This window comes from Podarcis filfolensis (assembly GCF_964270895.1).
Source record: "Podarcis filfolensis genome assembly, chromosome: 17".
NCBI classification, from domain to species: Eukaryota; Metazoa; Chordata; class Lepidosauria; order Squamata; family Lacertidae; genus Podarcis; species Podarcis filfolensis.
Window position 1 is genome coordinate 8785048 of NC_139621.1, and position 27420 is coordinate 8812467.

At 47.8% G+C, this 27420-nt stretch overlaps 1 protein-coding gene across 1 annotated transcript; it reads left to right on the forward strand.

The window, feature by feature from the left end:
* Positions 1 to 1534: 1534 nt before the first annotated feature.
* LOC310752617 (tetratricopeptide repeat protein 39A-like) lies at positions 1535 to 26518 on the forward strand. The gene is made up of 19 exons (XM_083593400.1): positions 1535 to 1584; positions 5950 to 6048; positions 7806 to 7937; positions 9285 to 9352; positions 10080 to 10147; positions 10919 to 10983; positions 11897 to 11999; positions 12369 to 12434; positions 14601 to 14709; positions 15308 to 15375; positions 17384 to 17443; positions 17628 to 17789; positions 18770 to 18861; positions 19231 to 19351; positions 20127 to 20238; positions 21042 to 21156; positions 21902 to 22018; positions 22928 to 23958; positions 24466 to 26518. Exons 1-18 carry the CDS (start codon positions 1550 to 1552, stop codon positions 23043 to 23045), a joined length of 1710 nt encoding a protein of 569 aa, XP_083449526.1. The 5' UTR covers positions 1535 to 1549; the 3' UTR covers positions 23046 to 23958; positions 24466 to 26518.
* The last annotated feature ends 902 nt before the right edge of the window (positions 26519 to 27420 follow it).

The window sequence follows — 27420 nt, forward strand, 5'->3', positions numbered from 1 at the left end:
GAGTACTTCCCTACACTGTCATTATTTTTGGGTGGGATTCAATCATATATTGGCAAATTCAGGGTGCACCATTAAAGTTGTTTTCAGCGCTCTTGGCAACAATGCCTCACTCCGCCTGCAAAAATAAAAAAGAAAGCTAAACGTTTGCAGTAAGGAAAGTGACAGGGAACTAATCTACCAGCAAACAAATCAGAATGAATGCTCAAGAAGCAGCCAATATCATCTAACCTCCCAACAGAATCAAGGGAAATGCTCAGGAAACAGGTTGTCTGGAAATGACCATAGTCCAGCTGTTTTGGAGTGGCAAATGCCTTCATACAGATGGAACTGGTGGTAAAAAGGAGAAGACAATTTGGGTGTAGGCAAAAGTGTTCCCTAAAACAGGAAAATCCCCTATTGTTGGAACATTAGTACATTGTAATGCTTAAAATAACGTATTGGAGGGTTCCAGAGTTGGGGAAGTGATGAGGCCTTGGCTTCTGAGATTCAGCTGGCACTGTCATTGGCCGTTTTCTGAACCCAATGCAACAACAGTCGATCTCATGGCTTTTACTGAGAACCGATCAGTTATGAGCTGAATACTGTGACTGTAGTATTACTGGCAGTGGAACGTATTCCAAATCATAGGCTGACCGCTGTGATTTTACTCTTGTGTATATGTTTTTTCTTTTTGTAACCCAGTCTGGGATCAGAAAGTGATTAAGGAGAAGCCAGAAAGGTGGGTGGATACTGTTTTCTCACCCTCAGTCTTGCCAACTGCGAAAGGGGGATAATATAGACCTTATCTTCCAGGACTGTTGTAAAGGCTATACCACCGGGATAAATGCATATACCCGGGGTGCTTGGAACATGCTTAAAATGTTGCTAGACCTTAAGCAACAATCACCTTGCCAACAAAGGTCCGTATATTTAAAGCTATGGTTTTCCCAGTAGTGATGTATGGAAGTGAGAGCTGGTCCATAAAGAAGGCTGATCGCCAAAGAATTGATACTTTTGAATTATGGTGTTGTAGGAGACTCTTGAGAGTCCCATGGACTGCAAGAAGATCAAGTTGGTGAGTTGTTTCATAAGTTTTGCACATGGATGCCCAACCCTGAGCACCTTTTCAGTAGACCCTTCTTCCCTTCCCCTCTCTCCATCTGTGTCTTAAAACAATGGGAAGGAACAGCTGGCACAGGCGCACCTGTCGAATATCCGCAGGAGCCCTTCCAGGGAAAGCGAGAAAAGAGACCCGAAAAGCTGTCTGGTTTGGGGGAGGAGTGTATATGCATTATATTCATGGCTGTGACTTTTGCCTGCCTGCTTTTGGTCCAGACCTCTTGGACGAGGCGATGCCGGGCTGGGGGAGGCGAGAATCCGGCACGGTCCGGGTGGCCGGAAGGGGAGGGCGGAGTTGTCACCTGTGCTCCGCAGCCCAGGTAGGGGATGGGAGGGAGCCACCTGCAGGGCGGAGCCCGGCCGAGCCCGGCCGCTTCGCCTGCGTGTCGCCTGGCATTCCTGAAGGGGCTGCGAGTGCGACTCCTGCTCCCGGCCTGGCAGCTCTCCCGGCATGGCTCTGGAAGGCGGCGGCGGAGGCAGCAGCAGGTAAGGAGGTGAGCGAGGCAGGGAAACCAGCAGCCCTCCTCGCTGCCGGACGGAAAGCGGCTCCATCTCTCCTCCTTTCCTTCCTTCCCGCTCCCTCCCCCACAAAACCCCCCTGCTTCCTAGGCGGAGGAGACTTTTAGGGCTCTGACTCGGGGGCACTGCAATGCAGTCTCTCTCCAAGGCAGAGGGCTGGACGGAGTGGCGGGGAGCGATCCTGCGAAGAGGGGTGTCCCCCCCCGCTTTGGGCTAAAAAATGGGGGGGGGATGTGCTTTCAACAAGGAGTGGAAAAGGGAGACCAAGCCCGGGTCCCTGGGTTTCAGCGGGGGTGGGGGTGGGCATAGCATAAGACAGCGCTTAACAAATGGAGGGGTTTTTTTTCGGGGTGGGGGGGCGAGGGAAGAGATGGTAGATGCAGGATGTCCCTGGAGTCCTGATGCTCCTGGATGAGGTTCTCCCCAAGGCCTCCGGACAAAGGCCCGTCTGGTCCAGCCCCCTCCTGTTTTGGCTTCTCAGTCATCTCCTCTTCTGTGCCACCAGTTATTTTCAACCACCCCCTGCCCCCCCCCGCCCTTTGTCTCCCTTATGTTTCCCAGGGCAGCAAGTGTAGGGTTAGGGGGAAGGCGAGTCCTTGTGAGTGACCCTAACTGAGCAGAAAGGCTACGCACATTGACCCACGACAAAGCACACCTCTGAACGCGTGGAGCATAACGCAGGATTTTGTGGCGTGGATTTTGAATCGGGAAGTTCTCAAACCGGGTTGGGGGCAGCATCTTGAACTCTCATGTTGGCCACAGCCAGTGGAACCCAGTGGTCAGGGATGATGGGTCTGATATGTCGAGAGGGCTGACCACCTCTGCAACTGGGACCTGATTTAGTTGTGGATGATCTTGCATGTGGTTTCGTTCCTTAGGAAGAAAGAGCCTCCAGCTGCCTGCAGTATTTCCTGGGAATACTGAGGGTCAAAACTCAGAGCGGTGGGATGTTTGACTTTTCAAAAACCTCTCTGCGGTGTTCCCTCCCATCTGCATCCAAAGTAGAACTTCTTAAAATGAAGGTGTCCAAGTCTGAAATCTGAACTTTGCATTTTATAGTTTAGAATTTGGTTTCTGAGGTGTAAATTTCCACCTGCAGGTTCATAAGTAAACAGTAGATGCTCAGGACAGGAGCAGCCCAGGGGATATAGGCCTCTGTGCCTTGTTTGCTTGAGGGCACACAAACATCTGGAGCCCAAATGCAGGACCAAATGGTGTGATCCAGGAAGCCAATTATTATGGTGGTCCATTTATAGCCATAGCTGTCAACGTTTCCCTTTGTAAAAGGGAAATTCCCTTATTCCGAATAGGATTCCTTGCAAGAAAAGGGAAAAGTTGACTGTTATGTTTATAGCCCCTCTTATTTCAGTGGGGTTTGTGGGGTAATCATGAGTGACATGAAAGGTAAGCTGTGCTGCGACATCCACATTGCAGAGTCAGTGCCTGGGCTGAGATGGCTTCAGGTTAAGCGTGTGAGGTGGCCATTAATGGTTACAGGCCACTGTGACAACTATACTTCAGCCAGGAACTTCCTGACTTGCTATCAGTGTTAGAAACTCAGATATATAAGCTAGGGGTCCAGCGGCTCCTTAAACCCCCAGTTACAGTCGCCAAAACGGAATGCCTAGTTGCCATTTTGGGGCCAGGCAGCTGCAAAGCCATATTTTTCAATATGATGTTTTGGTTCCTGAAATTCATTCTGACTGCGCAGATAAAATATAACGGAGATTCCCAGGCATGTATCTCAAGATGGTGGAGACGTCAGGCACCATCCTGGAGCCCGGGCATCTTCACTTGGTCGCAAATGGCCGATAGCCAGGTGCAAAATGCGCCTGGCGAATTTCGAATGCTGCTTGCTATATATTAGCTGCTACTCTGCAATTCAGAGCAGTGGCTCCTCATGAATGGCTTTGTGATGGACAGAAGTTCTCTGAGATCTCAGGCAAATCTCTCTCTCAGATCCTGTTATTTACGATCAGGATTCCTTGGAGTGCTGCAGGCGGTGCAGCTATCAGGTTGTGTATCTGGTAGGATAGCGCTAAGCACCCTCTGCCTGAGAGACCCTTTAGGGTGAGGAACCTGTGAGCCTCCAGATGTTGTTAGACTCCAGCTCCCAGCAGCTCTAGCCAGTGTGGCCAATAGTCAAGCATGATGGGAGTTGTAGTCCAGCAACATCTGGAGGGCCACTGGTTCCCCAGTCCTCCTTTAAGTGGACGTCTCTAACTTGAAGATGAAAGGCTCAGCGGTGAAAGCAAAGCATCCTACATTTAATCCCTGGAACCTTCTAGGAAAAGACTCCTGCTTTAAATACTAGAGAGCTGCTATCAGCCCATGTAGATAAAACTGGGTTCGGTGGCCCAGTGCAGCTTACTATGATAAGCCAGGGATTGAAGCAGGGACCACCAGGGACATAGCCCTGTGGCCAACCCAGTATTTCTGGGACTTGCCCCATCTCCCTCAGAAGACCATCTGGAGCGTCAGCAGGGCATGTCTGGCCTCTGAGGACCCAGGTCCTCGGCCCTGTTTGAACAAGGTGGGGTGGATGTGCTGGCAAAGGCCTTGCCAAGCCTGTGTTTGCTTAGTGTTCAAACTTGGTAACTCTGTGCTTGCTGGAAGGGCTGAGTAAAGTGCGTCAGCTGGGTGGGAGGTTGTTGCTTTCACAAACAGAAACACCAGGCCCTTCCCTTCTAGCCTCTGCGGGAGGGAAGGAAGCAGGAAACCTTCCCCTGATAGCACGAGACAAATTCTGACTTTCTTAGGCCATCCCTGCTTCCCCTCTCAGTTCAACGAACCCTGTCCTAATACCTCACAGGGTTAATCTGAGGATTAGTCAGATGAGGAAATGGTATTTACGTCTCTCTTTAAAAACATTTTTTTTTAAAAAACCGTCATCTACGGCTCTGTACTGTACACTGAAAAATAGTCACTCTGGTAATGCTCTTCTAGGCAGGTCTTGTCAGAAGTAAAACCCATTTAGTAGAAACCCCACCATCAGGAGCAGTCTACCTGCTGCTCTCCTCCACAATCACCAGGCACTAAGCACGAAGAAGAGGGCCAGTTGCCCACCCGCCTCATTCCCAATGTGCCTGATCGGGGGCTGCGTTCTGGACCGCCCCATCCAAACCCCCCCCGTACCTGGTACTTGAGCTCCATGGAGCTGTGGCCTGGTAGAAGCACTCCCTCCACCCGGCCAGCAGCAAGAGGGTGAAGGCAGCATCATGCAGGGTGCGCAGCAGCGGGTGGGCCTCAGTGAGGACCCTGGGAGGGCCCCCAAGAGCAGCAGTGGCAGCTGGAGTGCAGAGGCTGCAGCTGGCACCATCGTTGGGGTCCTTCCTGTGGCCAGAGGGAGAGGGAAGCTGGACCGCTTCCTTGGCGAGGAAGAGGTGACTGTGCTCAGGAGGGATGCAGGTGGCAGAGGGCACACAGAGCACAGCTCCAGCCTCCCACTAAGAGGGGGTGCCACACATTTTCCTCTCATTTTCAAAATGAGCCAGCTGACTTGTGCGGAACCCAAAAACAAGTCTTGTGCTCTTGTGCAGGACTAAAAGATGGGACATTTTGGAATCCGATCAAACACCAGGATGGCTTCTGTCATTCTGGGATGTCCCAGTTAAAACGGGATGGCTGACGGGTATGTATGACATACAGTACTGTTATGCCTGTCTGAAGCTGCTGGTGCAAAGTGTGGTTTTGAACCATGGACCTCTTGGGCATACATTGTGGCTGGGGCGACCCAGTCAGATGGGCGGCATACAATTATTATTATTATTATTATTATTATTATTATTATTATTATTAATTGTCTCCTTTTAGGGCTGCCCACTTAGACTATGTTTCTCTGTACAGTGGTACCTCGGGTTACAGACGCTTCAGGTTACAGACTCCGCTAACCCAGAAATAGTACCTCGGGTTAAGAACTTTGCTTCAGGATGAGAACAGAAATCGGGCGGCAGTGGTGCAGCGGCAGCAGGAGGCCCCATTAGCTAAAGTGGTACCTCACGTTAAGAACAGTTTCAGGTTAAGAACAGACCTCCAGAACGAATTAAGTTCTTAACCCGAGGTACCACTGTAGTAGTATGTCGTGCCAACACTTAAATCACATGGCTTTCCCCCAAGAATTCTAGGAACTGTAGTTCACCCTTCACAGGACTACAATTCCTGGCCTGCTTTCCAAACTACAGTTCCCAGGCTTCTGGCAAGGAGTGGGGGTGGGGAAGCCATGTGATTCAAATGTGTTCTGAATGTGTGCATTGTGACTATCTTACCAAAGGTCTCATGGGCCATTTCGGGGGAGGCTAACTGAGCTCTCTTTTTCTGTGCCTTCCTTCTCAGCAGCAGCTCCCTGGAGGCTGCCCTGGCCGAGTGCACAGAAGCACTGAACTGCTTCCTGAAAAACCAGTTCAGTGAGAGCTTGGAGATGCTGCAACCCAGGTGAGTGGGGAAAGGGCCTGATCCAGCCACCTTTGTGGAAAGCGGGGGACGGGGGGGACGGGACACATCAGACCCAGGGCTTCCCTCTCCTCCCCAATAAGCTGTTGAACCTTCCTCCAGCACTCCTTCCTTGGAGCACCTGACTGGCCCTTGGTGTGCAACCGAAACAAATTGGTAGGGTGGAAGGAAGGGAGTCTATGGGTAGTGAAGCCAAGTGGCCTTGGAGGAGAATTTGATTAGTGCACTTTGTCATTGTTTCGAACTTTGTAGTCACTTCTGGCAGGAACGGGGTGTGTGGTTACACTAAGGATGTGAACTAATCCATAATAGTAGCGATAGTAGCAATATCTTTAAAAAACCCACACAGTGGAACAACAACTATTGGAGGGAGGGGGACTAGAAGCCGCCCTGAGACTCCCTTCCCCCGGTATAGGGCGGTATATAAATTTAATAAACAACAACAACAACAGAAGTAGCTCTGCACTACCTCATGCAGGGAGCAGCGAATCGTAAGAGCAGGCGTCGGCAAAAATCACGATGCAGGAAAAACTGTGAAGCCAGCCAATGTCTCCATGTACTGGTAGCTCCACCCTTATTTCAGACACTGCGATATATTGGTATATTGCGATGCTTAGCTGGTGATATATCACACGATGCTGAAAACCAGATATCTCCCAGCCCTAATCTAGTTCTAGTTTAGTGATGTGGTACAGGAGAGGACAGTGACCTGGAAATTACCTGCAAATGTAAAACAAAAAATTATAATCCCAAATGGGAGAAACCGCTTACTCCAACTTTTGTGGTGGTGCTTCGAGTACCAGAACACATTCCACCATTTAGCGTTCTGGAGGGGTTGCAAAACCCATATTAATTTCACATGACCTTTGGAAATTGAGACAAACGCCTCAGCCATGGCATGTGACTTTTATTGGTTGGCTACAGAAATATGTATTTAATGAGGTCCGCCGAATCTGTGGCGTTCATTGCTGTGCTTTAAATGTTTTGTGTGTGCGTGCGCAATCTGCTTTTTGTTTAAGGAAAGCAGTATGCAAATACCTTTAATGGTAAGCGCCCTGTGCAAGTTAGAAGATGGAGTTTTCACCTTTTGTGCACGCTGGAAAAGAAATGCGAACAAAACCCAAAGCCCTCCGTGTGTGTGGGAGGTTGCTCCTGTCTTTGCCAGCAAAAGCAGAGGCAGAAAAATAGATGAAAAGGAGAGCTCTGCTTTTCCTAAAAGCAGAAGAATGCCGTTGAATATTGTTGTTCAAGCCTCTCCCTGTCTTAGAAAGGCCTCCTGCCTGCTCTGTGCATGCTATTATTCTCACAAAGCTTGATTTGTAACTTCGTTAAGTATGTGGATTTCTGGCAGTGGCTTCAAAGAAATTAGACTGGTTCGAATCCTTGTTCATGGGTTCAACTCAGCAGGTAACCGGGCTATGTGGATTCAATCCCAGCAGAGTCTAAGTTGGGCCGAGGACATTCCAAAATCTTCAAGTGTTGACCCTTCTCCTTTTTATAACTTAATGAATTGTGATCAGGAATGTGACCATCTCTTTGTTTGTTGTAGTGCTGGGCATTGATTTTCAGGTGCATAAAGGTGAAATTCCCCTTTCACCCTTATCCCACATCCTTTTGTGGGCAAATATGAGAAACATGGAGGAAACAATACAACCCTCCCTGGCTGTTGCCATCACTCATTAAAACAACTATATTGCCTGCAACTACACCTGCTTCCTTTTTTTGATCCCTTTCAACAGGGCCAAAGAGAGCATGTATCATGCCTTAATCTATGCCACCATTCTGGAAATGCAAGCCATGATGACCTTTGAGCACGATGACATTGTTCATGCTGGACACACAATGAAAGAGGCACAAGAAATCTGCCAGAGGTGGGGACTGCAGGGGGGGGCCTCTTGGGGTGGGGAATGAGGCCTGTTTCTGTAGACTTCGCATGGGGCACCTCTGAAGGGGTGTCTGGTCATGTTAGGGCAATGCAAGTAGCTTCTAAATGGGGGGTGCTCTCGCCGAAAACCTCACCTGGCTGCATCACTTGTGAGTGGGTACAGTGGTACCTTGGTTCTTGAACTTAATCCATTCTGGGAGTCCGTTTGACTCCAGAAACCATTCGAAAACCAAGCCGTGGCTTCTGATTGGCTGCAGGGGCTTCCTGCACTCAGAGGTGTAGCTAGGTGATCCTGCTCCCCTGGCAGAACTGTCCAGATTGTGCCCCCTAGCCATGGACAAATTAGCTCTTCTTTCTGCCTCTCTTCTAATCCCTCCCACCCATTCAATTCACCCTCTATTTAAAACCATTTCTTATGAGGCAATAATCAATATTTATATTTATGGACTGGACGCGGGTGGCGCTGTGGGTTAAACCACAGAGCCTAGGACTTGCCGATCAGAAGGTCGGCGGTTTGAATGCCCGCAACGGGGTGAGCTCCCGTTGCTCGGTCCCTGCTCCTGCCAACCTAACAGTTTGAAAGCACCTCAAAGTGCAAGTAGATAAATAGGTACCACTCCGGCGGGAAGGTAAACGGCATTTCTGTGTGCTGCTCTGGTTCGCCAGAAGTGGCTTAGTCATGCTGGCCACATAACCCGGATGTTGTACGCCTGCTCCCTTGGCCAGTAAAGCGAGATGAGCGCCACAACCCCAGAGTCGGCCACGACTGGACCTAATGGTCAGGGATCCCTTTACCTTTGCCTATATTTATGGACATATTTTTTAGCCGGTTTTGCACCCCCACATTGCCTGCGCCCCTGGCGGGGGCCCGCCTCACCACCCTCTAGCTATGGCCCTGCCTGCACTCAGGCAGAAGCCGCGTCGGACATTTGGCTTCCGAAAAATGTTCGCAAACCGGAGCACTTACTTCTGGTTTTGCAGCGTTCGGGAGCCGATTTGTTCAACAACTAACCCGTTCAGGAACCAAGGTACCACTGCATTTCATTTTCTCCTCCTGACCCAAGTCAGGATTCAATACGACTAGACCAGCTGCTCATAGGGGAGAAGGAAGTCTCGTACCCTTCTGAGTTGTTTCTTTAAGCAACATTCTCTTCCTCAATTTGATAATGGGTCTTAAGGGGTACATGGGAGTCGTTGGGTGGGCATAGGCTCAGGGGAGGGGAGAGGTGTTGGTGCTGACAGCCCAAAGAGGACGCCCAGCTTGCATTCTCCAGGGGTTGGGATGGAGGAAGTGGAACCTAACTATGCATCCCTTTTGGGGTTCCTCTGGTAGGTTTCGGAGGAAAAGCACAGTGACCGGATCCTTCTCCAGTCGGCTTGGCGGAGATTCCTGTACTGAAGGTGAGAAGAGTTAGTGGCCCAGTTGTGGGGGTCAAGACCACTGCATTTTTTCTTCAGTCTATGAGGGGTGGGGAAAGCTAATGTTTGTGCACTAGCCAGAGACATCTGGAGGCAGGTCGGACTACAGTCATACCTCATGTTACGTCCGCTTCATGTTACGTTCTTTCAGGTTACGTCCCGCGGCGACCTGGAAGTACCGGAAAGAGTTACTTCCGGGTTTCGCCGCTCGCAAATGCGCAAAATGACATCACGCGCATGCGCAGAAGCGGCAAATCGCAACCTGCGCTTGCACAGACGCGCCACTGCGGGTTGCATTCTTTTCATGTTGTGAATGGGCCTCCAGAACGGATCCCGTTCGCAACCAGAGGTACCACTGTATATGGATCTTGGATCCAGTACAGAAATCCTTACAGTACCTACTCTGGCTCGTCTTGATGTAGGCACAGGGTAGTTTGTGGAAAGGAATAAATATAAGTTGTGCAATGTCTGGAGGTTCCCCCTTACTTTTGGGGCAGGGAATCTTCATTATTGGCTGATGTGTTGCGAATAAGTAAATAGTCCAGGCTTCCAGATGTGCGCAAGACAGAGATCCAAGGTATTTTTTCTTTGGCGCTGCTGTTTCCAGTGGGTGGATGTGAATGTTTAAGGGTTGAACAGAGGAGGACATGGTAAGCCTGGTTAGGAATGACACATGTCTTCCCTGAACCTGTTCCTTTCCCCATTGCAGAGGAGCTGCATGCAGAAGTGTGCTACGCAGAATGCTTGCTGCACCGGGCTGCCCTCACCTTCCTGCAGGTAAGGGGAGCTTCTCTCCACTACAGGGCACAGGCCATCAGGGCAGCAGTTTTCAAGTGGTGGGGCAGGACCCCTCGACAGGAGGTGTCCCAGTGAGAGAGGTCTTGCAGCAGGTGGAGTCAGAGGCATTTTCCTTCCTGCAGCAGAGATTTAGCATTGCAGCCACTCACACTTCTATGTTAACTGTGTTGTGCAGGTAAGCAGCCACTTCTCTTCCTCCTTTCTCTGATGGGTTGGATTTCAGGAGGCAAATGTCTCTGGTCCACCTTCTAGTCCTCTTGTAATGACAATATATAAGTAGTGCCACAATCCACAGATTCATATGTAACACAAGCCACAGACTGCATGCAAGGATTCTATACGCTGCCTTATGGGGAAGCCAGGCAAGAGCCGGCCAGCATAAAGCAATTTCCCTTCCTGTTCTCCGATCAGCTTCCACTATCCATGCCTGGGATGGGGACCCTGCAGCCTTCCTGATTCTGTTGGACTCCCAGCAGCCCCAGTCAGCATGCCTGGCCCAATGGTCAGGGATGATCAGAGCGGTCTTCCAACAGCATCCAGAGGACCACAGGTTCCCCATTCCAATCCGTGCCAAGCTTGGGACCAATGTGCCAAGGCACCCACTGCTTGTGCTTTCCCCTTACAGCAGCGACCTACAATGGATGCTTGCATTCAACTGTCCCTGTGGCATCACACACACACATCAGATTTAAGGAGCTGAGTTATCTTCCTTAAGCTGGGGACTTTTCAAAATTCCTTTTCTTCTTTCAGGATGAAAATATGGTGAATTTCATAAAAGGAGGAATCAAGGTGCGTAGCAGCTACCTCATCTACAGGTGAGTTGTGGTGACAGCTGGCAGGGCTGGAACAGCAGAGCAGTACTGAATCACAGGTAGCACAAAGTTGGGAATGAGAAGCAGCACCAGTGAAGGGTGTGAGATGAAGAAGAGGGGGCAGGACAATTGAATTCCATGCCAGGTTCAGGAAGGGAGAAGTTTCTGGGACAATCTGCGCATGCAGAGAAATTCAGCTGATACAGAATCCCTGCACCATAATCTTTCCGCTGGTTTGCTAGGAGTGTGTGTGTGTAAGAAATATTCACTCCCCCCCTCTCTTCCCCCTCCATTTGAGCCTGGAATGGTACAGTCCCAAGAACATGTGATTTATCTTTGTGCTGTACGTCAGCAGAGGAACGTGTGTGAGAAAAGTCTGAGATGTAGCTACTGCTTCCAGCATGCATCCCACATAGTGTCAGGAAACCACTCCCAGCTTTTGGATGCTTACACATGAGAAACTGTCTGTATCTGAGAGGAGAGGAAAGAAATGTCCACTTGCCCACTTACTCGCCAGATTAGCAATGCACGGAAATGGCCACAAGTGTCATGGACATCTCTGGAAAACTGGGATAGCAATATCGGTGGCCATCCAGGACATGACTGCCTTGTTTGACAAGCATTTTCTAGACTGACCGTTCCTGAAATGTGTGTTGGATGTTTGAATCCAGAACATAGTCCTTCTTTGCCTTAAAGCAATTTTGTGGGGAAGGGGGCGGGCGGGAAGGAATTGCATTTCCTATTCACTCGTATCCCCTGTCACAACAATGAAGTATCCTCAAACTCTGCGACTCAAGGTCAGGGTGGGAGTGGTCTAGTGGTTAGGAAAACTGTGAGCTCGGATGCCTGGGTTCCATGCTTCACTCCTGGTAGGTGAAAGTGCAGTGGGGTTTTCTAAACCTTCTTACATTTGCAGGGAGCTCAACAGCTTCATCCAGCCCAATCAGTTGCCATCGAGTTCTCCTTCTCGCGCCCATCTGGAGGGAGGAGTTGCGCTGGGCATTGGTGCCTTCAACTTGGTGAGTCTGCATGCGCTTCCCCAGCGGTTATAAGGACAGAAACTGAGTTACAAGCAGCAGCCCATTGGAGTTAGTCATTTTTATCTCTCTTCTCCTTCCCTCTGAAGGGAGTAGCTTCTCTGTAGTTGTTGCTGGGCTGCAGCTCCCAGCATTCCTGGCCATTGGCCAAGCTGGCAGGGGCTGGTGGAAGTTGGAGTCCTAACAACATCAGGAAGAGACCACACTGTCTGCTTCTGATGTGTCCATTTGCAAGTGGATCACACTCGAAAAGTGGAGCTCTCCACTGCTGAAGAAGTGCGAAGTCTAAGAGGAGGATTTCTCCCCACAAGTGTGTCCATTGCCATTCATGTCAATGTCTTCCTTCCACAGACGCTCTCCCTTTTCCCACCCCGGATCCTGAGACTTCTGGAATTTGCAGGGTTTTCAGGGGACAAGGTATGACTGCCTTCCTGTGTGTGTGTGTTTGAAGAGGCAGGATGTGGTCTGCTTATTTCTAGATATAAATGCTGTCATTTACCTATCTAGCTCTGTATATCTACTTTGATGGGTAGCATCTGTCTGCGACCTGGGGCAGAGAAAGCTCTTTGTAGACCAGGGGTCAGCAATTTTTTTCAGCAGGGGCCCAGTCCACTGTCCCTCAGACCTTGTGGGAGACCGGACTATATTTTGGAAAAAAGAGAGAGAAAATGAACAAATTCCTATGCCTCACAAATAACCCAGAGATGCATTTTAAATAAAAGGACACATTCTACTCATTTAAAAACACACTGATTCCCGGACTGTCCGCGGGTCGGATTTAGAAGGTGATTGGGCCAGATCCGTCCCTCTTGCCTTAGTTTGCCTACCCATGGTGTAGACCAGGCACGTCCAACAGGTAGATTGTGATCTACTGGTAGATCACTGGACATCTGTGGTAGATCACTGGCTCCCCCCAAAGAAGCCCATAAAAAGAAGCTCCACAACAACTTTGACCTGAACCCCTAAAAACAGGGCTTTCCTTCCTAAAAATGCTCAATAACTTTGACCTGAACCCCCAAAAAGGGGGTAGATCACTGCCTGTTTTTAACTCTGTGAGTAGATCGCAGTCTATTGGGAGCTGGCCATCCCTGGTGTAGACAATACCATCTAGATATTGTTGGACTAAAAGTCCCATCATCCCTGGCCATTGGCTGGCTGGGATTGACAGGAGCTGTGTCTGACATCTGGAGGTTACCTCATTTGCCTAATCCAAGTGGGTGGGCCTGACCTGAACCTTTCCATGTTTTTAGAGGTGCCACTGAAGCTGTGTGTGGTCTGACAGGCACATCTAAGGACTTGGATCTAGAATGCTTTCTATTCATAGTTCTTGTAAACACTCAAGACTTGCAAGACCTGGATCAGGTGGACTGGCAAATAACACCCAAATCCTGCAGCTGCAGACCCTCCCAAGTGTCCCTATTTTCTAGGGACAGTTCCAGATTTACAGAAGCCGTCCCAGTTTCTGATCTTCCTATTTTCATCAGAGAAATGTTGGGAAATATAGAGTTATCTGACCCCTGAGCCATCTGAAGGCAGCCCTGTATAGGGATTTTAAAAAAATGTTTAATGTTTTATTATGTTTTTATATTGTGTTGGAAGCTGCTCAGAGTGGCTGGGGCAACCCAGTAGGATGGGTGGGGTATAAATAGTAAAACACCACCACCACAATTATTAATATTATTATTATCATCATCATTTTAAAAAGTTTGTTTATTTATTTATACTTTTCAAGTTTATACATGTCACTAATTTTATACATTTCACTAATTTTACAATCATATTGACATTTCAAAACTTGACTTCCTTCCCCCTCTTTCTGCAGCTCCTTAAATTTATTTTTTTATCTTCTGCATATCCAAAGTAACTTAATTTGCTCATTTATAAATCATCTTTAAATATATACTCTTATAAAACTGCAGGTTATTACAATAATCCTGCCAATGTTTTTATCTGTTTATAATTTAGCTGTAAATATTCAATAGACCATTTCCATTCTTTTATAATAAAAATTTGTTATCTTGATTTAATATTATTCTGGTATGTTTTGCCATTTCTGCGTATTCCATAAGTTTTTGTATCCATTCTTCCTTTGCTGGGACTTCTGCTTTTTTCCATTTGGGGGCAAGTAACATTCTTGCCGCTGTAGTTGCATACATGAATAAGTTCCTATACATTTTAGGTACCCAGAACTACCTGTTATTGTTATCATTATTGATAACATCCCTATAGTCATCGGAGAAATGTTGGAGGCTATGTACTTGCCTCCTCAAGCCATCACTTCCAGTCCAGAGACACGGACAATGCCCTGATGGTCTTTAAGGCTATCTATTGTGTGCTGTTTCGTCCCTCATGCTGGGATGGGTGCTGATGTGTTTGTAGTAGGCCTCTGCACCAGCTTGTTCTTTGATTAGCTGAGTATTTCCTGGGGAATTATTCTGGTGAAGCCGGGTCTGTTCATCCGGAGACCTTTGCTGAATGGAACTCTCACATGGCTGATCTTTGTTGCGTCTACCTACAAACAGCTGTTCCCTCCGACTCTCTCTCTCAACCCCCACCTTATTTTTATTTCTTCTTCCCCACCAGGATTACGGCCTGCAGCAGCTGCATCAGGGGGCCACCACAGCCAACCTGCGGGCTTTGCTTTGTACAATGTTGCTGCTCTGCTACTACACCTTCCTTACCTTCGTCTTAGGTAAAGTCTTCTCTCCACCTTTGGGAAGCAGAATAGAAAATGGTGGCCTATAATTGAGTTGGCAACAGTAAGGCAGGGAAACTGGGGCCCCTTTTCCCCATTTGGGGGCTTTTATTCCATGACCTGCTTAGGGTCAGTCCTTCGGCTCAGTATCTGCTCAGATGCAAGGTCTCCTGCCACGACTGGCTTATGCCACTTCATTGGGGTCTATGCGAATTCTTCTGATTACAGAACTTGGTTTGTGGGGGGAACTGAAGGAGGGCCCTGAGGCGGGTGAGAGGAGGGGAGGGAGGGAGGGTGCAGAATTCAAATCCTTCTGATATTGACTGAACTGGGCTGGAGATGTGTTGCGGTTAAGTATAAGCTGCGAAGTCCTCTGCTCAAGGTTCCTTTCAGCCATGAGCTTGCTAGAGTTGGCCTAACAGCTTGAAATCACCAAATGGGAGAGAGGTGTCTCCCCTGGGACACTGCAAGAGAAGCTGGAGCAAATCTTTTGGTGGTGCAAAATATTGTGAGCTTGCTCTGCTTAGGGACATCAGGGGAGAGGGTGCCCTTTGGGAAGATGCTTAACGCCACCCCCTTTCTGTGCCCCCACCAGGGATTGGTGAAGACAATTTTACAGAGGCTGAGGCCCTTCTGAGTCCGTACCTCGCCCGCTACCCTAAGGTAAGGCACTGTGCGGATGATTTGCAAAGTGATGCAGGCTTTACAGGCACTCACCTGATACCTGTGCAGTCACCTGTGCTCCTCACTGGAGATCTATAAAGAAGCACCCCTTGCCTAATGTTCCTAAGAGGGACCAGTTAGGCTTTACCTGCCCCACTTTGAGGCAGTGGTGTGGTGCTCAAATTACAGTGGGGCTGGGGCACAATTCCCTTTTGCGGCAGCCCCCTTAGCTACTATTTCCAGAAGGCTAGAAAGCGACCTGTGGATTGGCTAAAGTTGAGTGCGGTGGTGGAGCTGGTGGCTTTTATTAAGGACTCCCCTCCTTCTTCCCGCCCCCTCCCACCTCAAACTAGAGCACTTCTGCAGCAGACAGCATGCCTTCTGGTTCAGAGTTTTTGCCATATTAAGATTGCGCTCTTTTTCTCTCTTCCCGTCCCTGTCTCTGTGCCCCGTGTCTTTTTCAAGACTCAGGCCGACTCTGCATAAGCAGCGGAATGGATTGGTAGAATGGACTGTGCCATTTCGGACCGCAGGTGGGGGATCTTTTTTGTTTTTTGTTTCCCTCCCCTAAATTCTCCCTTGGATATACGTCTCCTTGTGGGCAGAAACCTAGCACACCAGGGAGGGAAATGGGATTAGAACATTTGCCTGCAATGTGCTGGCTTTCTTCTTGAAATGCATTCAGATAAATGGGATGCATTCGAAAATGGCCCCTGCAGTCTAAAGCGGCTGCTTCCCATCTTTGAGACTCTACCACATCATTCTGCTGCATGTGCAGACCAGGCCAGCACCCTCTGTTGTGACTGGGGTGGGGTGGGGGTGGGGGTTTCAATCTCTTGGATTTCTGCTACTAGGCTTTGCAGGAGCCCCTGTGCCTGGGGCGGCATTTGTGCCCTACTCTGGTGTTGCGCGAGGCAGATCCAAAGCACCAGGCATGGTGTGTTTAGAGTTGGGTGGTGGTTTCTCACAACTCTCCCGCCTTTTGACTCCTGCATTGAAGGAGAAACCTAACCTTCTCAGCCTCAGAAGGCCTCAAGGTCTTAAGACCATGGTCCTAGGCCCTCAGAGATGCTGTAGGAAACACCTGGCGGGTTCTTCTCTGCCCTTATAACTGGGTTGACCAATGGGGGCGCTGGAGTCTTAGGCCACGTTCTCCTGTCACCACCACCACCTCTGAACAGGTTGCAGGTGCCCACAGAGGCTGGGTCCATGCTTTTCATGCAACTTCAGATATCGTGTGATGGTCCCGTGGGTTACCCGAGAGGCGAGGTCCAAGTCTGGTCCGTGGTCAAAGGTGCAATATGGAGGCAGTCCGTAGTAGCTGAAGCTGGGTGCAGGGCAGGGAGTCGGGTGAAGACAGGAACAGGCTTGCAAGCAGGGAGCCAGGGCGGGTCAGGAGCTCAGGCAGGAAAGCAGGACAGGGTTCAGGCAGGAACTAGCAGCCAACAATATTGCTCCTGCAACTTGGGACTGGGGCTGGCCGGCTTTTATCTGCCCCGAGGCCTAGGGCGGCCCCAATCCTCTGGTGACTCACCTCTCCTGGCCTGGAGGCGAGCACTCCTCCTGTGGGAACTTAGTTCCCTCCACCTCTCTGCCCTGAGCCTCTGCAGCTCAGGAGAGGCTGGAGGGTCACCAGACCCAGAGGCAACCTCAGCTTCCTCTGACAGGGCTGAGAGTGGAGCACCTGCAGGCAATGGGTCCTCCATCACCTCAGGAGCCAGAGCAGACTCAGCTGATGCCTGCACCTGAGGATCCAGCACAGGTGAGGACCCTTCAGGCTCAGCCCCAGCCCTGGCTCAGCTGGTTCTGGAGGCGGGGAATCCTGTGCAGGCTGGGATCCCTCAGGTTCAGCATCCAAGTCCGAATCCCAGGCCATCACATATTGTGTGTGTGTGTGTGTGTGTGTGTGTGTGTGTGTGTATGAATGAATTAATTGAGGAGTCTGAGCTTCACATGCCTTGTGGCTCCCTGTCTTTCATGTCTGAGTCCTCTTTCTCTCACCTTGCAGAGTGCCATTTTCTTATTCTTCGCCGGGAGGATAGAGGAGATCAAAGGGAACATCAATGAGGTGAGAGGTGGCCGCACACATTCTTACACCACCACATCACAGCTCCCCCATGGCGAAAGGCTGGGAGTTTTGCTTCCAGTATAAAGCCCTTCCCACTGTGCTTGCTAGTGAAAATACTGAGCTGCTGCTACCCTTCACCTCCTTTCTGGACTAACCTGGGCTTGGCCTCTCCATCTCTGCCCAGGCCATCAAGAAGTTTGAAGAAGGCTGCTCAGCCCAGCAGGCCTGGAAGCAGTTTCACCATATGTGCTACTGGGAGCTGATGTGGTGCTTTGCCTACAAAGGAATGTGGAAGATGGCCTACTTCTATGCAGACCTGCTGAGCAAGGAGAATCGCTGGTCCAAGGTGCGAAATGCGAACAGGAGGTTAATGAGCAGCGGGACAGAGGAGTTGTTGTTCCCTGCAGGGTTTCCTTTGAGATAGACCTCAGTTCTGGAAAGTGGGAGACTTTTCCCTGCTTCAAATAAGAAGAGAGCACTGAGGCTAGGTGCCTTCTTCTGATACTAGCTGATCCACAGGGTTCTGGGCACCTTTACAGCCAAAGTAGCAGAACTTCCAGTAACTTCAGGTGGCAGACCTTGGAACTGCAATGCCTGTGTGAAGCATTGCCTGGGAATACTTCTTCTTACCCTTTTAGTATAGAATTAGCCCAGCTAAGAATATTTTGCAGCTGTGCTATGGGACTGGAGTTGCACCCTGTTCAATGCGGCAAGGGACCCTGGAGGCCTCACTTTGTTAAAACTATCACTAGCATGAATGGCTGCTAGGAGACCTTGTGCCGCCAGGCTGGCTTTGCCTTTTATATCAAGCTCTGAGTGTGTGATCTGCTTCACAGTTTTTCTCCCTCTCTTCCCTCATGCATTGCAAGGCCCACTCAGATTCAGCCTCTGATGACTAAAGCCAATATTCTGCCTGCCAGGCTCTCAATCCTATCCCTTACTTTCTGAATGAGGTCAGAATCCATCATCATTAGTCACTATGGCCAGATGACATGCATCTGGGGTTAGGTGTTTTCCAGGCACTCTTGAACAATGGAATCTATTTTGTGTTGCTCTTGCTACATGCCCCTCCAAGCTCTTGAAACTTCCCAAAAGACTAGTTTGTGAGTGGCCAATGCTGGGTTATGTCTGCAGCTGAAGGGACTTCCCTATGTGCTTTCCTTTCCCTTTTCCAGCTCAGTCAGAAGAGTCTCACTCACAATGATTCCCAGGCTGTTAAACTCCCCAAAGCAAACCTACTGCTGCTGTCCTCCTTCCCTCTCACCACCTTGCTCTGTCCCTGGTTGGACTTCTTCCCTTCTTTATATCCTCCTTGTCCCCCTACAGGCAATGTATGTGTACATGAAAGCTGCCTTCCTTAGCATGCTGCCTCCAGAGGAACCGCGGCCTTTTGGTGAGGATGAGGTTGAGCTCTTCAGGTAAAAGCCCCCCTTTGTGTCACACACTAGCACTTATTGAGGGAGGGACAATGCGGGCTGAGTAAGGTGTTAGCAACTAGAGTACCCCTGGTCTAGGAGCCCCAGTTCTGCAAGTGTTTTGCCAGAATATTTGCTGTGCAGAAATAACAGCAGTATTACTGGAGGACTGTTGTGTGATTGGCGCCTATCTGAATGGCTGCAAGCTGTGGATGAGGTTTGCTGCCTGGCAGCAGGCAGGCTCCTTGAGCGAGCGTAGCCAGAGTCCCTGAAAGGTGGATGAAGCACTTCTGGGAGCACAGAGTCTCTCTCTTCGGCTTCCCTGTTGGAACGAAGCTGCAGTGAGGCTCTCCACCTGTCTTTCCCTTGCAGGCAAGTTTCCTCCTTCAAGCAGAAGATCGCAGGGAAGTCTCCACCCACAGAGAAGTTCGCCATCCGCAAAGCAAGGCGCTACAAAGCGAGCGAACATGTTCCTCTGCCTGTGCCAGCCCTGGTAAGGGTGGAGATACATGACCTCTCTACGGTTGTGGGCATGGGTGCGAGAGATGTCATGGTTTCAAGCGAATGGAAAACCTTTTATTGACCATGCTCTCATTGCCAGTTTTATTTTTTAATATATATATTTTTTTATTAAATTTTCTAAATTACATTTCAAAATATTCATTTAAACAACCTTAAATCAATGACTTCCTTTCTTCTCTTTCCATTGTTCAATTTGCATACCATACATCCCTGCATATTTTGCATGAACTAAACCATTCAGTAATCCAATGTTAACATCCATCAAATCTTATTTACACTGTTGAATTTATCTTAATGCTACCAGCATTTTAAATGAACACAAATTTCACCCATATACTCAGTAAACATTTTTAAATGTGCATTCTTCTTATTCTATATGTTAAATCTGCAAGCTGTGCATCTCATTGCTAGTTTTAAATTGGTCCAGGGGCCGCACGTAGAAATGAAAAGAAAGAGGTGTGCATTTTCCTCTCATAAATTCTGATGCAGAAAACATATTTGCTACGCTCTCACATCTAAGAAACATTGTGTCCTCCCACACCCGTCCATTTGTGTGCATCTAGTTGCACACAAGAGATGCATGTACGAGTCTCAAGAAGCAAGAAGCTTCTGTCTTCTTCCCCTGGGCTGGCAAAAATAGTTTGATGAGAAAGGAGGTGCTGCAGCCTCTGTCTCTCCCCTCTCCCCACCTCCGTCCCAAATTCCTGCTATCATCACCATGCCCTACCTGTGCTTTTCCCTCCCAGGAGATGATGTATATGTGGAATGGATTCACCGTCCTGGGCAAGCGCCAGGAACTGCTCAAGGGGACTCTAGAGACTCTGACACAGGCTGAGAAGCTGCTACAGAAAGCACCAGGTAACACACTGGTTTCACGAAAGTGGCAAAGTGTGGGTGGACACACAGAGCTGCTAGAATAGCAACTTATGTTCTGGAATGCATGCAAAAAATAGAAGTTGCATATCCTAATATCTAGGCACAATATTTAGAGGGGTAAATAATATAAGTAGTAATAGGATTTTGGGGCAAGGTAGACAGGGGCTGGATCTAGACACATCAAAGAAGCGTTTCAGTTTAAAGCATTGTTAATTTAAAACAGGGAAAACAGGCAGAGAAAAACAGGACTCCGCATTGCCATCTGGTGGCACGATGTTATATATTGCACATACAACATACCGTATATAAATTGCTTTTTCTTTACTGTACCAGTCCAGCTGATTGCAGGGACGAAATGACATGCTAAAAGTTTGGGAAATATTGATAACCTCTTTTAGTTTTCAAATCCTTGTCAGAAACTTGGCAGAATTTATTTGAAACCATGAGAAGGCAAGGTCACAATATTTTGTACTGGACTTCAAAGTTACAATTCCTTGATCCTGGGAAATAATATTTGGAGCTTAGATGCCTTCCTTTTCTGGCCTGTTTTTTTACAAAGTGTCACAAGTAAACTGGGCAGGGAAATCCATGTAAGCAGGGAAACAGGGAAAGTTTTCCTTCCTAGTTGTAGGGTTGAGAACAAAAGAAGTGTCTGCTGACCAATAATCTGAATGCATATGAACTGCCAACTGCTCCTCAAGTGTGGAGTTGGGGGCAGCAACTGCTTAGCCTGGTTCACCTCTCTTTTTGCCGTTTTTCTTCCTATTCTTCCCCATTACCTTCAGCCAGTGAGTACCAGGTGGATGACCGGTGTCTTGTGCTACTTCTCAAAGGCCTGGTCCTCAAGCACTTGCACAGTTCGGCTGAAGCAGAGGCTTGCTTCAGTGCTGTCCATGGCAGGTGAGATTCCCAAGAGTTTCCAGTCTATTTGGAGGAGAATATGGGTTTTTCTTTAATGAGCTGGGCTTCTCCCAAAGTAAGGATCATTCTGCCTGGCACAGAAAGAGGGCTTCGTGCTTTCTCTCCTCAGGCCTCACCACCCTTTAGATGGCTGAAAGTAATTAGATGCTCCTCAAGGAGTAAGTTGCTTCCCATTCTACCTACAATTCTCTGCAAACACAACAATCTGGTTCCCATTTGTGTTCCACCTCTTATTAGTTCATATATGTTCATTCCATTCCAATACCTCTTTCCATATCAACCTACCCAGACCCTGATATCATCTTATGAGGCCTTCTTTCGTGTGCCTCCTCCTTGATAGGTCCAGAGGTTGGCAACACGAGAACGGGGCCTTCTCTGCAGTGGCTTCCCATCTGCGGAATGCTCTCCCCAGGGAAGTTCACCTGGCGCCTTCATTACACACTTTAGGTGCCAGGCAAAAACGTTCCTTTTTAACCAGGCCTTTGGTTGGACTGATTTATATCCCATGCCCTTTTAAAATTGTCTTTTTTTGGGGGGGGCTATTGTTTTTATTTTTATTATGTATTTTGTGGTTTTATATCTTGATTTTATTCTGTGAACCGCCCTGAGACCTCCGGGTATAGGGCAGTATATAAATTCAATAAATCAAATAAATCAAGACTAAGTAGACCTTCACCCTAAACCCAGCTGCTTTTCATGTACATGTTTGCCTCCCTGTCTGCAGTGAGAAGAGGATCCGGTATGATCACTACTTGGTACCCAATGCACTGCTGGAGTTGAGTCTCCTCTATGTGGCACAAGGCCGTAATGAAGAGGCTGTGCAGCTGCTTCGTCGGGCGAAGTAAGTGAGCCCCCGGTTTATTCCACAATGCTTGGCTTTTAAGGAAGAGAGCAAAAGCTTCCTCGGAAGCTCTTGCTACCTTGTAATGTACAGGTGAAACTCGAAAAATTAGAATATTGTGGATTGAATAGCTATTGCACCTTTTCCCAATATTCTAATTTTCTGAGATTGTTAATTTGGGGTTTTCATCAGCTGTATGCCATAATCATCACAATTACAGTGGTACCTCGGGTTACAGACGCTTCAGGTTACAGACGCTTCAGGTTACAGACTCCGCTAACCCAGAAATAGTACCTTGGGTTAAGAACTTTGCTTCAGGATGAGAACAGAAATTGTGCTCCAGCGGCGCGGCGGCAGCGGGAGGCCCCATTAGCTAAAGTGGTGCTTCAGGTTAAGAACAGTTTCAGGTATAGAACGGACCTCCAGAACGAATTAAGTTCTTAACCTGAGGTATCACTGTATAACAAATAAAGGCTTGACATATCTCACTTTGCATGTCATGAGTCTATCTCATATATTAGTTTCACCTTTTAAGTTGAATTATTGAAATAAATGAACTTTCCCAAGATATTCTAATTTTTTGAGTTTCACCTGTATATGGAATCCCGTAAGATTTATTAACCCCATGGAGGTTAAGGAATAAAGGTTGCCAGTTCAGCCACTCATCCTTTCCTCCAATCCAACCATTGAAACTGCATTCTGGGCAATAAGATCTTAGAACCAGTAAGGCAAAACATGAAGCTGCTTTGTACTGAGCCAGATCTTTGATCCCATATGATCCCTAATCCAAATTACCATCATTTCATTGGTTGGCTACTGAGATGCGCATACCTTGGGATGCTGTTAAATACAATGAGTAGAATAGACACATTCCAGGATATAACACCTGCTGATTGCCTCTCCCTACAGGAACAACTACAAGAATTATTCAATGGAGTCACGCACTCTCTTCCGGATACATGCTGTATTGTCCAAACTCAAGGCCTGCCAGGAAGAAAATGGTGCAGTTGGAGACAGCCCTTCCTAGGGAATGGTGTGTTTCCTGCCTTCTTTCTCGAAAGAGGAGGTGAACTGTTGCTCTCAGGAGCACCTAGACCAAAGAGGGAGCCTGCAAGGTCTTGGGATGATCCCTCCTTCCTCGGGTGGGTGTGTTTGGAAGGAATGTGTTGTCGTCACCTGTTGTGCTGCTTGGCTACCAATCTAATGCTTGATACTTGGTGTGTGGGAATGGACAAAGCTTTACCCATCAGAATTTTGACTTCCAAGACCAGGAAGTAGCTGGGGAAATAATTGCTTGCTAATCAATGAAGCTGAAAGGAGGACCTCATCTTCGTTAATCAGCCTCCTCTCTCAAGGTCCTACAAATGAAGGTTAATATCTCCCCCCTCCTCCAACAATCAAATCAAGACTTGGAAATAACCTGAAGGTGTAGTACTCTCCACCTTCCTTTTTTTGGTTTACTATCTCCTGTTTTGTTGGCAAATCCTAATCCCCTTTCCTTCTTGGTCCCTGATCTTTAACTCAGCAAGCCACAGCACCCTGGAGCCTGCATCCGGTGGCCTTTCATTTCACATTGGTGTTGAACCTGAAAGTTTCAGCCAAGACTTCCAACTTTGGCTTAGAAACTGGGTTTATCTCAACATTCTGCTGTGGCCTTCTCGTTTTCAAAAGTGCAAACAACTTTTTGGTACTGATTTGATCGTTCTCCATTTAAGGACAGTTTTCAAATGTTGGAAAGGAATAAGGAGGTGATTTTAGCAGTTTCTTGAATTAGGGTATCAGCCAGTCATTCATGTCCTACACGAGGGTGGGTAAATATTTTAAGTGAAACCACCTCTAAGTAATAACTGGACTGTTTACTTTGGAAACAGCTGCTCTTCTCTTCTATCATTAAAGTTTCACTGCTGCCCATGTGTTTATGTTCACTGCTGATCATCCTGGTTAATAATAATAATAATAATAATAATAATAATAATAATTTATTATTTGTACCCCGCCCATCTGGCTGGGTTTCCCCAGCCACTCTGGGCGGCTTCCATAGAAAACCAAAAATACACTAAAATATCACAGATTAAAAACTTCCCTAAACAGGGCTCCCTTAAGATGTCTTCTGAATGTCAGGTAGTTATTTATCGCTTTGACATCCGATGGGAGGGCGTTCCACAGGGCAGGCGCCACTACCGAGAAGGCCCTCTGCCTGGTTCCCTGTAGCTTTGCTTCTCGCAATGAGGGAACCGCCAGAAGGCCCTCGGCGCTGGACCTCAGCATCCGGGCAGAACGATGGGGGTGGAGACGCTCCTTCAGGTATACTGGGCCGAGGCCGTTTAGGGCTTTAAAGGTCAACACCAGCACTTTGAATTGTGCTCGGAAACGTACTGGGAGCCAATGTAGGTCTTTCAAGACCGGTGTTATGTGGTCTCGGCGGCCGCCCCCAGTCACCAGTCTAGCTGCCGCAGCTGATGGGCCTACCATCTGAAATTGTCTTCCTTTCAATGTGGTTATTGAATTGGCCTCTAGTAACGAGTTCTACGGATTCACCGAGATGGGGAATAAGAACACAACCACTTTGCATTCTTATTCTTTCTATGGCAGGTAGCACTTACTGGTTCTGTAGGAGGGTGCAGATCACATCTGCATTGGTAACCCTGTCTACCCAGAACTCTTCTGCCATACCTTTGACTCAGGGTTGCTCATTAGAGATGCGTGTTAAACCCATGTGAGAGGTACAGTATTAGATCCACATGATTTAGTGTTGCTCATATCATGAGCGCACGTGGTGAAATATTTTTTAAATTTGCATACGTGGAGGCAGAGCATAAAAGCGGCAACAGCTTCATGCACCCCCTTTGCATGGTCACCATTCATCTACAGACTGATCTTGTGGAAAATTCTTTGCTATGGAGGGAGGCAGTGGCATGCTAACTTACTCTCTTGTTACTCTCCTTGGCTCTCTTCTTCACTCCTACTTTCATGGAGAGAATGCATTAAATCAAACGTAGCAACACATCACTAACAGGAAGGGAGAGTGTTTTTGTGCTTGAATTCTGCTTGCGGGTTTCCTACCAGCATCTTATTGGCCACTGTGGGAACAGGATCCTGGACTAGATGGGTCATTGGCCTGATCCTGCAGGTTGCTTTTTATGTACTTATAAAAGATTGGGCACCTGCACACCCCAATTCATGAGCCCGGTTAAGGAAGATTGAGGCTCAATACAGCAAGCTCCTTTTCTCCTGCTCTGGAGGGGCGGGACTTGAACCAATGGATTCAAGTTACAAAAAGGAGATTCTGATTAAGTATCAGGAAGAACTTTCTGACAGTAAGAGCTGTTTGACAGTGGGACAGACACCCACGAGAGGTGGTGGACTCTCCTTCCTTGAGGGCTTTTAAGCAGAGGTTGGGGGGCCATCTGTCATGGATGCTTTAGTTGAGATTCCTGCATTGCAGGGGGTTGGATGAGATGTGCTTTGGCGGTCCCGTTCAACTCTGCGATTAAATGGTTCTAAAATGCTACTAACTGGATAAAGAACAGTCCTGTGCCGTGTGGTAGGGAGCCTTGTCCTAACTTGCAACAGCACAGGCCCACCCCTGAGATAGAATGTGAATATACTGAAGCTTATGCTATAGCAGCAGCTAAACTATTCCACCATACCCTAATCGTATGGAAAATGCAGGGGTGCTGCTAAGAACAGAAGAAGGGTCGCAAACAGTGTTGTCCTTGTGAGACTTTTAGAGCAGATGTTAAGAGGACTGGCATGAAATTACGGTAACTCTACCTCATCTGTGTTGCAGAGTAAATGCCTAGAACGACAGGCCTTGCCTTAGCTGTTCTCTGCCTTATGTGCTGTGCTCCATAGAAGCAGGATATAGTGTTCCTGTTAAAAAAAACATGCACGCACATGTGTCTCTGTCCCTTCTCTTTGGGCAAGCTTGTGATCTGTACCTTAGTCCAGAACGTGGCACTTCCTGCAAATTCCCCATGTGATCCGTGACCAACTCTGTCCCATACTCACAGGAGCATAGGTCAGACATGCGCTTGAGAGAGCCCTGCGAGGTTTGCCACTGAACACGTAACTCAACTTTTAATCTGCAGGAGTGGGTCAAATGTTTTATCTCTTGCCATCCCTTTCTTTACGAGAATTTTTGCATTGCCTTCTTGCTTTTCATTAATTACATACACATTGCAGTTAAGATGCTTCCCACATCTTGCATGATCATGTGTAGATAAGTTAACACTGGTGGGCCTATGACTTGGGCCTTTCACTATGGGCACTCAGTTGGAGGGGGGTGTTGTTTTGAGAGTTGACGTTAAAAAAATGAAAATATGCTAAAAGGAGAGACATCACACGGGAGTCAACCGAAGCAAAATGCTAACCAAAAAAAGAATCGCTAGCAAGAGAAGCTCACCACTGCTTCTTAAGCACCTCAAATAAGGAAAAACAGACACATACAAAATCCTGTCGCTACTACTAACTGGATAGGGAAGGGTGGGAGATTTTTTTGTTTTTTTTAAATTTTAATTATTAACATAGTTTGGTCTTTAAAACTTTATGTAGAAATTTTGGTTCCAGCACTGGGTGATTGATTAATTCTGACAAATGTATGTAAAATAAAAATAATTTATATAAGGTGTTTTGCTTTAATTTAACAAAATCCAGGGTTAAAGGGTAAGGCATTTGTTTTATCAGCCCCAAAAGGAGCAGCAGCTTAACTGGTCGACGTAAAGAAGAAAAAAAGCTGGAGGTTAGTTCGCAACTGTGTACGGATGGCCACGTGGTGATCACTGTGGAAGAGCAGCTCAAATTTGTCATGGGAAAAACTGAGACAGAGCTGAACATGTATGTGTCCCTCCACATACTTTTAGATGATCTTATGTGTACCTGTCCCCCCCTTTAAATTCTAGCTGCCCTATAAAGTTCTGAGGGACTTTTAGGAAGGAACTTTAAAAAAATCAGAACCTCTTCTGAATGTCTATTCAGAATTTCCTCCAAGTTCTTTAAGACTTACTCTAGCTAAGCATGCTAGGGTTATAGTTTTAAAAGGCCTGTATCACTTTCATTTCCCCTGCTGTCTGTTCATTCATTTGGGATCAGCTCCCAATGAAGGCTGTTTTGAAAATGGAAGTCCGATAGATCTGAATCTACAATTGTTCCACTAGAGGGAAGCAATCGCCATGCTACAAACGTCTCTTGGCCTGTCCATTGTGGAAAAGGGACCAACATATAGGCCTTTCCAGCTAAACACTTTGGAGAGGGCAGCCTACGGCCTCTTTTTACAGGATACCGTTGATGCTATTACTATAGCTGTACATGACAATACACCCTCTGCTTCTCTGCAGACAGAGGTTTGCAGTCATATCAGTCCTTTCCCAGCCGTTCATGTAAATTGTCCCTGGTTTCAGCAG

Coding starts and splice junctions, on each gene's coding strand:
- LOC310752617 (XM_083593400.1), top strand. CDS start 1,550: ATGGCTCTGGAAGGCGGCGGCGGAGGCAGCAGCAG. Junction 12,435..14,600: donor CAGGGTTTTCAGGGGACAAG/GTATGACTGCCT, acceptor CTTCCCCACCAG/GATTACGGCCTGCAGCAGCT. Junction 20,239..21,041: donor GCTGCTACAGAAAGCACCAG/GTAACACACTGG, acceptor CATTACCTTCAG/CCAGTGAGTACCAGGTGGAT.